This window comes from Cydia fagiglandana, chromosome Z (genome assembly GCF_963556715.1).
Source record: "Cydia fagiglandana chromosome Z, ilCydFagi1.1, whole genome shotgun sequence".
NCBI classification, from domain to species: Eukaryota; Metazoa; Arthropoda; class Insecta; order Lepidoptera; family Tortricidae; genus Cydia; species Cydia fagiglandana.
The window spans coordinates 11,017,297-11,033,132 of record NC_085959.1 but is presented as its reverse complement, the minus strand read 5'-3'; the positions used below and the strand labels follow the sequence as shown (position 1 = coordinate 11,033,132).

At 34.1% G+C, this 15,836-nt stretch overlaps 1 protein-coding gene and 1 long non-coding RNA gene across 4 annotated transcripts in view; one reads left to right on the top strand and one right to left on the bottom strand.

Annotated features, from left to right (window-relative positions):
- LOC134678332 (uncharacterized) overlaps positions 1-15,836 on the top strand; it is a 381,674-nt gene that overhangs the window by 282,134 nt on the left and 83,704 nt on the right. The window lies entirely within an intron of this gene.
- The window catches only part of LOC134678302 (WD repeat-containing protein 47), a 98,350-nt gene continuing 93,362 nt past the window's right edge, over positions 10,849-15,836 (bottom strand). For all 3 annotated transcript variants that reach the window (XM_063536796.1, XM_063536795.1, XM_063536797.1), the window contains one exon: positions 10,849-15,736. In XM_063536796.1, the coding sequence (XP_063392866.1) occupies positions 15,591-15,736 (146 nt within the window). In that variant the 3' untranslated portion in view covers positions 10,849-15,590. The remainder of the gene's footprint in view (positions 15,737-15,836) is intronic.

Genomic DNA, 15,836 nt, shown 5'->3' with positions numbered 1-15,836 from the left:
GCTCGCACACTGCGTGAGGACCCGCATCCAATGTGAGGACCACGTTAAGTTATTCAAAGTAATTTCTAGTTATAATTCCGAACAGATGACATTGCTTAAAGACTACACGATTAGGTAAAGTTCTCTCGATATAAAGTAGGTACCTACGATCAACCTCATCGACCGCATTTGCCCTCCAGGGACAATTTAATAAGGCTTTCTGATTCGGGATGAGTGGAAATGACGTGAATATTATAACGGCTTCAAATAATTAAATTATCTTGTAGCAACCATTAATAGTTATTTGTTTTACTAGGGGGCAAAGTTGTTGTTTAACCGCTCGTGCTAATACTGATACCCGAGTAAGCGAAAGATTCCAAATTGAACCACGAGCGTAGCGAGTGGTTCGAAAAATGGAATCTTGAGCGTTGCGAGGGTTTCAAAGCACGAGGGTTAAACAGAATTTGCCCCCGAGTGAAACACAAAATTTTTCACCACACCAACCCGAAGGAAATATTAAATGTAAAATATCAGGGCATTTCTCAGGAGGGCCATTTTGACGTGTCCGGGGCAGTAATTGATTGAATTTACTGTTCAATAAATCTGAATTAATTTAGGCATGATCTTCAGCTTATATTCTGTCTGGGACACTATCAAATTATTTATTTATTATTTATATAATACAAGAAAAAAAATTTCAAATGCCAAAAATGATGTTCGGTGGGCGTGTCCCGCACCCAGATTTTATGAAACAAAAAATTATTACTCAAGATGGGGCATTACATTGGAGTTATTATGGGTATTCACGCATAAGGTATTAGTTAGCTTATCATATTCTTTATATCACAATAATGTGTTTGCTCAACACATTGAATAAAAGCAAATTTACGATGTGTCCCGGGCTAGTGACTGATATCGGTGTAATTTGCAAAACATGTCGGTACTCCTTCAAAGTTGTAGACCAGGAACTCAGTGTGTCAAACATAGTATGCTTTAGTTGTGCCTTAACCGTTGAATAAAGTAGAGGTACAGTCACAGTATAATAAAGTGATTTTTTAAACGTTTCTCCGTCCTTCGTTGGGTTTGGTCCTATGTTTTTTTGAGATCGGTGGTGCAATTTACTCCGAAAGTTTTAGTGTAATTATCGTTATGCAAGTGATTAAGAAATCCTTGAAAGTACGTTAATCCACCATTATTACATCTCCTCGGTATCATTCATGCTATTTCTGTAATTGCTAAAAAGCGATTAATTTTGATATCGCTGGTGTTGATTTCCTTGGTTTCGGTGGATTTTTTGACCACCGATATCAAAAAGGTGGTCACTGAATTCAAATCCTGCTTTGTAAACTAGTTTGTTGTACTAATTTATCATATCTAAAAAGTGAAAGATACGTTGTATAAACGTAAAATTATGTTTGTAAGTAAATTAAGTCATAGTAGGTACACAAAATCACTAGTTCACTTTGAGAAGTTTTTTTAAACCAGACGTTAAAGCTATGGAAGCTTTTGAGATCATTAGCCTTGTTACATCGCTTACCATCAAATAGGAATGAAAAATATGATTAAAATGTAATATAATTGAGATATAAAACTGAAATGTGATTTTTGTGTAAGCATTATTGAATTCGGTGACGCAAATTGATTTCAGTGCCTGCACATGATTTCGGTGTTTTTTAAATCTCAAATGTCTTGAAAACTATAAGGTTCTAATGGAGGCCTCCACTACCAATATTTTTTATATTAAGGGTAGATTTAAGGAAATAAAGTCGCATATCATATAAGTAAAAAAAAAAATTGGCACCGAAGTCAGGCACCGAAGGTCATCTCTGAGAATCGCCCATCAAACAAAATCAAACCAAATAAAATCCAAATGAATGTTATTACCTAAATATTTATCATCCAAAATCATCATTTAAAAGTCAATTCTACCAGCAAATATAAGAAAACAACTCAAAATTTGCATTTGATTACTTTGCCTCACATGTGAATAAAATGCAACTTTGCTATCAGTTTTTGAAGTGCAAAGTAAGCCTTTCCGAGCTGGTGTGGTGAAAAAACCTAAAATTGGAGCAACTCCAGAGGTGCTACGTGCGCGTTGCCGACCCTGAAATCTGGACCCTCGTTGAGCTCTGGCAACCTTACTCACCGGGAGGAACAGAACACTAAGATTAGAATCTAGTGTTATTTGGCTGCGATTTTCTATAACCTTGGTGGAATTATAGATAGGTGGTGTGGTGTGGTAGGGTTTGCTCTACTATATCTGGAATGAAATCCGCTGTGCTACTGTGCCCTACCACACAAGGCGAGATGACATTCACGGTGCCCACACCTATCTTTTAGACTGGTTAGGTTGGTCATAGAAAAATGATTGTCACATCATGAAATAATCAATTCTAAGATCTGACCACGCGTCAGGTACATTTTTCGAAGATTTTATCATACGTTTCATGTTAAAACCTTCTACTTCTTACTTACCTACTTATTTTAAAGATAAAGTTCATCAAAACTTTATATTTCATCAGTATCAGGCTTTATATTTCGTTTATTTCATGTTGTCCACAGAAAAGACGCATTACCTTACGCTTATTCATAACGCTTTGACGCTCATAGCTCATCCTGCGGGAACTTTTTTATTTGAGAACTTCCGAGTTAACTATGACTTAGGTACTCTTACCTCTGACCAAATAAGTCAGAAACATAGTATATACTCGTATAACTTGCTTTTGGCGGGCCGTAAGCGGATTTTTGAAGTTTCTATAACACCACCAAGTGGCAAGTATGGCATAAAGATAAAAAAAATCTTTCATTTGTTTTTTTACATTATTTTTCCTTCCGTGACTTCATAGCGTACGTTTGCGTATACCGTTACAAAAACAGTATTAGTCAACAAGTTGTATGGGTCCCCACGACGACCATAATAATACATAGGTAGGTGGTCAATTTCGTTTAAAAATAAACTTCAACAAAGTCACTCCGGTCTAATCAAATATTGCGTATAGGTAGGATTCCATCGGAAATCGCTCACGCTCACTTGACCTATATCAAAAGAATATCAAGAGCCAAGGTACATATTTACACTGATAACTCCGGCACACTATGAGGATAGATTTATCAATTGTTAATTGGCTAATTATTAAAATTATTATGTTTAATTATTATCTATAATTCCACCAAATAGTAAGCGACCAGAGTGCGTAGCCAACGTGTCAATCGTTAAAGTTCCGCAGCGATTGAAACGCAATTGTCACTTTCGCATTAATATGGAAGAGTGAGAAAGAAAGTTGCAATGAGAAGTCTATTTTTATAGGAATGTAATAATATTTTAGACGTTTGCCACCAAAAATATGTAGGACCATACCTACGTAAAAATAGTTTTAGTATATAAGGACAATCATGCTTATTAGAGTCTGTTCGGAAAGAGAAGAGTCGTGGAATGTATTGGGCCTCATATATTCCACGATTCTTCTCTTTTCGCACAGACTCGACATGAATATTATATCCAGTGATACTCCGCTAGGTGTCAATCGATTGGTAATGACATTACATGTAAAATACGTTTTAATTTTATCCAAACGGTTAGGCTACAAAGCGTATCGAAAAACATGTAGGGTAAAGGCACCAGTGCTCAGCCATGCACCAGTAGTCAGCCTTTCTTGCCTATTTTTAGCTGTAACTAATAAAGTTTTTCTGATTTTCAAGTGAAAACTAGGTAATATTATAGATTGATAAACTATTCATTGAAAAATACCTTAATTTTTAAATGAATACTGTACTATGAACCACAAAAAAAAATCAAAGTGGTGGTGTCTTCTGACATGAAAGGTTAAGAGATATGCGCCATTTTTTTTGGAATGTCACATGGTATTTTGATAAGACGATAGCAGCTAAATCGTGATTAATTTTTAAAAGAATATGGACTGCTTCACCTAATTAATACCTAAACTATCTGAAAAATGTAAAAGATTAATATTAATCCATGTGGAAGTAACATTTTTATGGCGGCTGACTATTGGAAACTACTTTTTTGTACAAAATCCAATAGTCAGCCTCCCCTGGCTGACTACTGGGTTTGAAGCAGTAATTTTAAAAAGGTCGTAAACCCAAAAGTCAGCCGGGGGAGGCTGACCATAGGATTTAGGATTTGTTATTATTTTAAAATGAAGTGTAAGTCGTTAAATCACGCCCCTTTAAAAAATTACGTTATTATGAATTTATTTGATTGAAATACATTAAATACCCAGTAGTCAGCCACTGGCTGACCACTGGACAATAAGCTCACTCTATTCGAACCCACTAATCAGCCATTAGAATGGGATGGCTGGGCACTGGGTACCTAAAGGCTGTGTATTGGTATACAGGGGGCTGATTACTGGCAAAAATGCCCTTTTATTATATTTAATTAAATATTTCCAAAAGTTGAATTTAATTAAGTTTTATTCTTTACAAAATTTAAACTTTATTAAATTCTTGAACAGAAAAAACATTAATAATACCTATTGGTCCTTAAGTGTGCAAATTATACGATCTTGAACATAGAAATTTCGTTATAAGGCTGACTACTGGTGCTTTTACCCTACGTCTAGTAAGCGTTCTATTTTACATGGATGCAAAACATTATTACCTATTTAAAAAATCATCCTTCCTTTGTTTGTTGGCAGATAATCTACTTATCTACGTTCCCGGCCAAAAGAAGGGAAATAAGCTTAAGTATATGACAATAGAAAAGTGTAATTTTTTAAGTGATGGTTTCTATAATTAGGTACTCACAGACATAAAAAAAAAATTATGGTAAAAATAATAATAGAACATTTATGTAGAAAGTAAGTAAATTACTTACTCAAATCTTGGCTACGACAGGGTGCGTAGCCAACGTGCAATCGTTAACGCTCCGTAGCGGACGAAACGCAACTGTCACTGTTGCACTAGTGTGGAAGAGTGATGATCCTACGATACGCTACGGAGCGTTAACGATTGGCACGTTGGCTACGCGCCAGTTGCCAGTTCAACACTTTGTAAAGCAAAAGGGTAGGGGAGAGTGGGGTTAAACGTGCCGATTTTCATAGTATACAAATTGAATCTATGAAAACAGTATCAATGTTGCTTGCGCTATATTAAATAATGATTATTTGCGTTTCTGAATAGTGATATTATTTTGTGCATCGTTAAACTGTTTTTTTTTCCAGATTTTTTTGCCCCGCTATGGGGCTGGTTGTTCCGTTGCTTAAAATTCTAACTTATTCGTCAAATGTTTTAATCTCGGTTCACACACGCTAAAATAGTACTTTGCAGTTCGTAGAAATATGTGATTATTTTTTGTAAAATGGGATTTTCCGTGGGGTTAGTTGTGCCCTCGTTTTTGATTTATTTTCTATAACTACTACTGTAATGGAAGGAACGAAAACGGATCCTGCAATCGCATAGTGGTCTGACTTTTCGCGACAAACATCATACGAATCGCTCCATGGTTTACTTGTGTTCCTATTCCCATCGGAACAACTTACCCCCGGCACGTTTAATCCCGCTCTCCCCTATAATTATGTAACTTTTTCGATCGTGTATTTTCAATCTTTCGGGGTTGACTAATGCAAGTTTTAGGTTAGAAATAAGTGTACAACAAAGAAACATGAGAAATATCTCATAAATATCTAAAGAAAACAAAGTTACATATTTCCATACTTTTGGCCTTGGATCACTTGGGTATCTATAAGTAGGTAGTAAAGTTATCATCTGACTTGAAATTGTGCTCAAATAAATAAACCCTCCATCAGTGTCTCGAAGAACGAAGGACAAAATGTAGCAAACAGTACATAATTTATTTATGCGGCAATTATTATTATAATAAGGAAGCACGAAGGAAGCCGAGTGCGATGTGGCTTGAAATTAGTCTGGAGTTCCCTCGCCACGGAGACTCGTGTTTCACAGTCGTTCCGCTAGAAACCCTCCTTTATTAATGCTTGAACATGTATTACGTAAAATATTATGTTATAGCATTGAATAACGAGAAAATTGTAAGACTTGAATTATGATTACGCCCGCGTAGGTACTACTTATTTGTTATGCAGAGTTATTTGTTGTGAGGGTTTTTAATAAAAATCGAGAAAGCGAGCGAAGCGAGTTGGAAACACGAATGAAGTGAGTGAAACCAATTGGAACATTATGGATTGAGCATTACGAAGTTATATACCTCAGATAAGATGCAGCCAGAAAATTTACTTACAATAGTGCGTACATAGTAGGTCAGCGCGTGTGCGTTCGATGCATTAGGTATTTTAATAATTCCAAAACCAAAGGGCTAGTCTTATGAGAGAACAGATTTGATAGCAAGTGTTTAATGATGAAATGGTCACAAAGATCATTTTACGGACAGGGTAAAGCGAAGCTATTCAAGTTTGTGTAAGCAAACAATAAAATGTACATTGAACTTTAAGTATATTAGCTTGTATTCATAAAAAATGTACTTTAATGGAAGTAGGTAGGTATGTGTTGATACCAAAATTCGTTATAGTAGAAGCGGAAAGTTTATCTAAAGAATTTATTGACTCGTTTATTACCTAGTTCAAATATAATTATGTTACTTTTTAAAAATGAAAATTCTAAAGAAACATTCATTTATATATTGATGTGTACCTAAGACTCCGACAAAAGTGTTAGAAGTAGGTAAGTATCTTACACTGGATTCATGATATCCATTCACCATGATCATTTGGCCGGAACACCTGTAATTTTTTCAGTACCTATAGTAAACTACGTGGGCAAGTTCTAGGGACTTTATGTCGATAAATAAAATGTCGATAAGTATATATTTTTGCAAGTGCTCCCTGAATAATCCTCGATTAAGTACCCTACTAAAAAGGGGGCCTCGATATCATGTCTAATAATAAAAGTCTACCGATGTAATTTCAATCAAAATAATCATACTATGAAATCCATTTTAATATAATAAGAATTTGTTTCCTGTTTTTAATTTTAAATCCAGAGAAAATACTTAGTAATATTTATTTATGTTGAATAACATCTAGAAGTTGACAGTAACATCGGTATAATTGTTTGTCGGTGAAATATTTTGCTACATCACTTTAGTATTCGTGCCCTGAGTTAGCACAGGTATGTTTCAATGTCTCACTCTTTTTTGCCACAAAAATTTCTATGTCTGGTTATTGTATTTAGTATTGTGCCACAGAACCTTACCAAACAAAAATATATAGATAATTAGATTTATTTTCATGCTGCATCAATATTTTAGATTAAGACGTGTTTACCTAGTTAACTGAGACCAATGTTTCTGATGTGTGTACCTAGTCCTACCATTGTAAGATTTGTAAGTAATAGTATAGTGATTAAATCGACTGGCTCTTGTGTACAAATACTTAACAATATATCTAAAAATTCTATGGATAATACTATGAGTTATATCTTTTATAAAAAAGCATGCTAAAATATATCATCGCCGAAATTAATGTATACAAATGTTATCAGTACGGCGAGTTTTTTTATATCATTTATATGGCCAAGTCAATTTTTATTCTTGAGATCGTACTCTACTCGGATTTGTAATATACATAAGTTCAATGAATTTAACAATATGAATTTAAGTAAAAAAAACTTCGGTCAGGATTTTTCACATTGAAATATTTTTTATTATTTTCAAAGTAGTATACTTATGCCTAAAGAAATCCCCTTGTAGTACCGATATACCCTGTTTTTTTTAATAATGTTATAGATAACTATTCTACATAATATACTTGACCAGATAAGATATATACTACCCCTGATACCCAAAACTATTTCGTATTAAGGCTACATAACACAATAAGTACATTACCGCCTGTTGTTTACCTCTGCTTGTATTTCTGTTTTCTTTTGTATTGTCTTCTTTTGTTGATGTGTTCAATAAAGAGTATTTGTACATTATGATGTATGAGTCTTAAGTTTTGTGATTAACCTATTAACTTTTGTGATTGTAGTTATTATGCAATCTAATTATTTGATCAATCAATCAATCAATCAATAAATATTGTACAATTAAACCTGTGGCCAAAGTCCAATCACACAACTATGGTCCAAAAACTCGAAGTATTATTTTTGATGTAACTATTATTATTATTTTTGAAGCTGTTAAGGAAAATATTTTCGCAAGTATTTGTTAAAAAAAACACGACTACTTACTGAAACAAATGACATTAATACCTACCTAATAATTAGGTAGGTACCTAAAGTAATTTAATATTTTCATGCACATTACTGTTTCAATCACTCATTGGCAGTTAAATAATTTATGATTCTCGCATACCACATAACCAGTAGGCCTACTTTCGACGTGCGGCCTCTCTGTCGCACTTGTTAATTCGTACGTAGGTAAGTGTGACACGGCAACACGTCGAACGTGGTTCGCGGTAGACCCTCTGTATAGAGCTTTCAGAGAATCTTCACATTAACAATTATAATTAACCATACTAGGTACCTATGTTCTCAATGGCTAATTGGTCCCCTTACGGGAGGATTTCAATACACATGTAAGTAATACTTAACTAATGACATTCTCTGATGACATTTCCCTAATAGCATTATTGACAATATTGATTATGGTCTTATGGTGTCAAAAGGATAAATGCCGCTATGTGCTTCATATAGTTGTATTTCTGTATTATCACTTTGTCTGATGTTCATTTGTATTATTAAAACCATAACTTAAGTATCCACCTATTAACCGATTTGGGGCTGATGACACGGCAGGCGTGTTATATCAGCCCCGAATCGGTTAAGTAGGTACGTTGGTTTGTTGACGTAGTGTCAAAACATTGTTATTTTCAAAGTTTAATTTTTTGCGTTATTAAATATTAAAACTGTTATATTAGCTGCATTGTTTTAATGTTTAAAAAAAAGGTAAACAATCTTGACGTGTCTTTTAATTGAATAAGTCACGGCAAAAATGAAAGAAGTATGAATCGAATACGATCATTTATATTGCTCTGCTTTCATAAGTAATTAAAATACCTGTCAAGATCGCTTTACCTTCTTCCTAATGCTAAAAAAACGAAGTATAGAATTTTCACCGTATCATTATAATATTTATATTTTATAATTAAATTGGTTATAGCATTGGTTACAATTTACAGCCTAATAACATAAAATGACCGCTGTTACAAGCACCAATAACAGTCACAGTTACAATCAACGCATGGTCAGCTTCTAATTTAACACATTTACGGCGTAGACGAACACAGGACCGTAGGTATGTTGCGAAAAGCGTCTATGAACAGAGAACCCGCCTAGCGGGTCGCTGGTAGTCAACGTGTTAGTTAACCTTTTAGACGCCGTGTGTCAAACACAAAAGCTGTCACTCGGACGCCACGTCACCGAAGTGACAAAACTGAAATTGAACTTTATGCATATGCACGTAGGTCTATGTGGCTCTGTGACCGATTAATCCGTCTTTGGCGTTAAACCTGCGGTGAGGATATATCGGTAATTGGCGTCCAAAAGGTTACATTTACCGGCTGAACGCGAGCTAAGTGTTTTTGAACTGAAGCATTAAATAGTTATGTACCTACCCAGTCATTAAAAGTTACATTTCTGAAAAAGTAAATCAATAGCTACGTTACCGAACTAAAATTTGAAAATAATTTACTATAGCTGGTTTTGCTGTTTATAAAAAATAAAAGATTCTCGTTATACCTGACTGTATTCTGCGACAGACTTTTGCGCCGTTGTATTATTAATTAATCAACGTCCAAGTCTCGCAAAAACATTACCTTTTAAAAGCATCACAAGGCCGACAAAAACATGACGTTACAGGAAGGAAATTAGATCATTCGTTAGCCTGGTAGGCTATAATTAAATTTGCTCCGTACCGTATTTTCCTATTTTTGGTTGTGGGGTTTATTATTTATTTGTTTACATAATCTTTATTGCCAGCTGGGTGCCTGAACACAATAGACGGTGCAGGTCGGGGTTAAGGCAGACAGAAAAGGAGATGGCGGGACAACTTGGACGCTTTCTACCCAAAATGGTGGGAAAATGCCGATGACAGGGTCGAGTGGAGAAAACGAGGGGAGGCCTTTGCCCAGAAGTGGGAAACCAAAGCAGACTAACAAAAAAAAAACTTTATTGCACGAAATACAATCCTATAAAAGGAAGACTTAATGCTAGAAGGCATTCTTTAGCAGATATCTTCCCCCGATTGGCAATTTTGGCCTTCGTTTGGTGAGCTGGGAGGTAATTTTTTACATTACTTATTCCAATATATAATAATCAGATTGTAGTCAAATGGGGGCAAATATGATTTATTAAATACGTGCCTAATTCACTTGTAAACTCGAGTATGTATATATATATACATAAAATTATACGTGTTCGTGGGAATAACAGATTACGAACTCAGATGTTGGAGCTTTAGAAGCCTGATGGAGCGTAAGATTTTAGGGGTTTACTTAGCGGAGTGAAACATTATGGGCATAAAGCATAGGGGGAAACTCTTTTGAAGGCATTTAATATATTGTCATTTTATTACGAAGTGAGAGTTTCAGTAAGTTTTATAATACCTACCTTTTTGTGACGTTTTTGCTAATATCTTTCGTTAGGCACTTTAGGAATCACCAAGTTCGATATTGTTTAAAATGTAGTAGGCGTCATGCTTTATTATAACCATACCTATCTCATATTAATCTTAGATACCTTTATTATTATTGGAGGCATTATGTGAATATTTCAGGCAATAAGTGGCGCTTTATCGATTGTTAAAAGACGAGCGAATGAATTTTGAAAATGTGACGCACAATACTACTAACAGGCCAGGTAGATTCTTATACTTACAAAAAATAATGGTTTACTAACTATTCCGTCTAAAAAGGAAATTAATAAAACAAATAGTAAGTAAATAATGTGATTATATTCTTAATTAATTAACGGATACATTTTGTTAACGAAATCCAGTTTGAGAACATTTTCGTCAATTCTGTTAACTTAAGTCTCGTACATTTGGGTAAGTTATTAAAATACTAAAGCATCGATTATCTTTCAAGTAAAAATTAATGTTCATTATTACATTTATAATTCATAAAATATATAAATATACTATAAACATAATAACATTATGTGCAATAATGGGTGACTTAGCACAAATATAATAATCATTAAAACAAGTTTTTAATCATCTTCCTTTTGTCAAACACTACTTAATATAAGTACTTGCTCGACGTAAGTAATTAACTAGCACAACATGAAAAATTAAATATAATAATTATCAGTTATTAAATTTGTGCAAAGTCGTTTACAATTGGATTGCAGTACACATTATATTAATAATTTAGTTAAGTAAGTAATGTTATAATCTTTAAGATTGTCATTAATACAATTATTTGTTTACTAAAAAATAATTACCTACTAACACCATACGTGTCCTTACGATTCTAAGCAAATGGTGGAAGGCCTAGCGCCTCTCTTGCCACCAGTACGAAGTGCTGATTCGTCTGTGTGTTGGTACTTTGGAGAGGCCGCATCTCTTAACCTAAGATTTGACTCTAACTTTATTACTTAGCAAAGATTCATTCATATTGCATGACAACCCGCGTCTTCATCAAGCCTAAGAGATAAGTAGCTATTGCAATTGAATTTCAATAGATAAATACATTTTTCGCATCATTTACGTTGAAAGCGATGTCTACAGTTCAATTATTGTAGCTGTAATGAAAAGAAATGACGCATTTTTTTTTAAAGTCCTTACAATTTAATTTGCAGTTCTAAATGTTCGCGAGCAATATTGACTGTAAATAAAGTGACATAATGGTGAAATTCAAGCATATCAACCGTCAAAAATAACCAATGAACAACATCTACGATACGTTGACCTACCCCAAAAGCTTTTTTATAACATTGTTTACTGTGATGGTTAACGAAATTCAATTCGCTTACTAAACTATAGACAGCAGCTTTTCAAATATATGTAATCCTCAAATCTGTCGCTGTGAACTCGTAGCACAATCAGCAAAAACGACCCGACCACGCCGTACAACACATACTCAACACGACTCGTAATAACGTAAAATACTTGACATTGACGAGGGAACCGAAAAATAAACCTTCAAACAATGAAAGTAAGGTAAAAAATTTATGAACAGGAAAATTTGTAATATAATACATGACGGATTGAATTTTTATTAGCCTGGAAGCTAATAAAATGAGACTGGAAATGTTCTTGATGAAATCTGACCTAACTTTTCCACTGGTTGACAATTCTGTTTGGTATTAGTCTAAAGGGCGAGCTTAAATTTCTCACTAAGAAAATATAATGTATTTTTTTATTACTAGTCGTTTCAAAAATGAGATTCAATGTACAAAATCGTATAGTCAAACATATTTTAATAATACATAAAATAAAAAGCGAATTAAGTCGATATTTGTGACAAGATAATCACTAAGCAAGCTCCATAAATACTTACGTATATAAAAAATAAAGTTTTTTTTTGCGTTTAAAGCTTTTTGTCTTTAACATCTATAAAAAAGAAATAAAGCTAGAAGCATTTTACAGCACATCACAACACATCACATTATAAAATATTTAAAACAGAGACAGAAGTAAATTTGATTACCATGTGAGCCATACAAGTGAGCCGTCTTTCTGTTTAGAAATGGTTAGACCAAATTAATATCGTATGAGTTACAATCTGGTTACAATGCATTGCGTCTATTAAATACGAGTATACAATTCATTATACCTCTCAATGGTATTCTCATGTTTTAGTAATTCTCTTTAAAAAATCTCTAACCATTTTTTGGCCTTCCGTATTTGTGTTACAAGAAGCCTTCAAGTGTAATTTACATTAAAATTTTAATTATAATACACACTCAAATACATACATACTGTAACGCGTATTAATATTGAGCTAAAAATACAAGTATTAAATCAAGTAAAATACGTACATCGCTTTAACTTTCTTATTTAACAATACAAAATGTTACCATGAGAGCTGGAAAAGATGTACGTACATGTTTTACTGTTAAACTATGTTTAATGGAAATAAAATTATATATTATTTATTTGCACACTACTTAGGCCCGCATTGACACATTATCTCAAACTTATAACAGCACCACAAATAATAAACAGAATACGTGATTTACATTACTTAATATGTTTTGTGGTAAAAGTAAATATAACACACACTTTCACCTTTTCACATTGAATATTATTTCAACGTGCTAACATGTCAAGTTTAACTTTGGGCGTAATCTCGGGCTTGTCACTTTTTATCGGTCGATAAGTATAATTTTAACTATTGGAATTGTCAGTATAAACGATTACAAATTTCGTACAAGTAATCCATTGTATAGTACAAAATAAACTAACATAGGGTACCTAATTTTACAGATGTGTTTCTGCTAACAAATTCCTTTGCTATTCCTTCAAAATATAAATAAATCTCCAATCCTAGGCAGAGAAGCTCAATCACTGGACAATAAAATAATGGAATAGTTATAAATACTATATACAAACTACTTAAATATAATTGCAAAGAAATCGTTACATTTATTTTAGATCCATTTTAACTACATATCGGCACTACTTTGAAAAAATCTCATATCTCACACTGCCACTCAAAGTTGAAAGGCAGTAACTCTATATGTACCACATACATAGATACTACATTTTTCTTTTGGTTGACAGAAAAAGATACGAGTTTTTTTCAAAGTAGTGCTGACATGTGAAATGTATCTTTTAAATATTGCGATGTAGTATCGGCAAACGGTAGTGAACAACACATCCTGTAAGCAAAGTATCAAAAACCGTAAGTAAAGTTTCAAATAACTTGATGCACTATATTATCGGGAGTATTTATACTGGCCATCTGGATCAGTTTTTAATAATAAAGTTTTCATGTTTTCACAATTAACAAAGACGTAACGTGTTATTTTTCTTATTAAGGCTCACAATTATCTGACAGTGAAAACTCTGAGAATTGATCGCGGGTAGAGCTCACTTTACATCCAGTACCAATTCATAAAACTGACACTCCACGTTTATCTAAAGTCTATTTCAATATATGTGTAAACAAACCGCCATATTGAAATTGTCTCTGAATGATCAATTTACTAGTGATGGGCAAGACTCCTACTTACTACTTTACTAATGTCAAACCATATCGAATAATAAAATACCAAAAGTAAAAAACAAGTAGTTACTTATTTTTAATTTGTTTAATCACGATCAGAAGACAAATCAGTACTTAAGAATGATTGATTGATTGATGTATTTTATAACCGCGGCGGTAGCTACAGAACGTGGGTTGGGTAGTGTGTAGCGGGTTTATATTACAAACTTTAGTCACTACCTCACAACACTACCCATCATAGACAATTGTAGAATTTAAAAGAAACAGAACCTCCATTCCATCAGGTCCTAATAACCTAACTTATGAAACCATTTTAAACTTTTAATTAAATATCCAAGATGCAGCTACTCGTACATATTTATGTATTTTACGGAACGGACCGTTTCAATAGTGTATATGTGTATGGTTTCAATGGTATTTGATGTGGTGGTGTGAAAATACAAAGAGAAACAGTGATAAAACAAAATTACGTAGTTTGTTTACATAGTTAGCAAGTTCTATTGAAATACTTAGACTTTAGCAGCGTTTAGCACTGTAGTATAAATTAAATTTTATGAAATAGACTTCAAAAGGTATGAAAAATCTTATACATGTAGGCCATAGGCGGCGGAGCACCCGCCATTTACGAAAAATCGATCACTTCGCCAAATTGAATTCCCGAGACACCCTTCGTAAAATCTTCGTATAAAATTTTAAACGTAATTTATTTACAGAACATATAATTTAGCATTGCCTTTATTACATTATAGGACGTTAAACGTGAAATTGAAATTATAATATTATTATAACACAAACAACTCGTATTTTGTCTACAATATACATAAAGAGCTTGACCCTTCTTTTGATTGGCCGTACTTGACTGTAGCCTTAGTAAACATCATTTGTGTGTTTCCATGTTAAAAGATACCTTTTGCAGTCGACGACCTTATGACGACGACGTGATGTTAGTATGATGACTTTATGATACGATGATGCTACAATGGACCATGCATATCTATATTCATTATCATTTATTACTTGATCCATGTACGCTCTCATTGGTCTCCCCTTATTCCTTTTTGCTTCATGATTACATTTCTAATTTGTCTTTACCCATTCCCGAAATACGAGGACATGAAATATCAACAATTTCTCCAGTGGAAAACTACGGCAGAAGCGCAATATGCCAAAATAATTCACAACCGTAAATAGTGTCCTTAAATTTTGGGATCGGTGAGGCAAGCACAACTTACACTGCAACTTCGAACCGCACGTGGACCTTCTGTTATTAATGAGAAATTATGAAACTTGATGTCATGACAGTGACTAGTAGTTCTAGCTCAGAGAAGACAAATTAAGGCCCTCTCCTGATTTGGCAGTGCGGGTCGAAACAGTACGCAGTAAATTTTCTTGATTGGGACCCATCCTTGTTTTAGTTTGCCGCGTCTACGCCTGCGTTAGTTGTCCGCGACGTCAAGTCAGGAAAGCGCCTTTGTGTTAGTACGAGCCGGATACCTGAGGAGGTTAGACCGGCGGTATAGTCCACAGCACGGCGGTCTTGTCTGCAGAAGTCGAAAGGAACGAGAAGTCGTCCGGGTGCCACCTGGCGGAGATCACCTTGTCGGGGTGCCGCGCCACTGGGACGCTCGGCAAGGCGCAGGTCAAATCGCCTAAAACAAAACAATACGTTAACAAAATCGATGCTAGGAGGTATTTAGGAGGGCTAAGGTAAATTAATTTAAAAAGTGTTCAAAAATAATTTATAAGCAT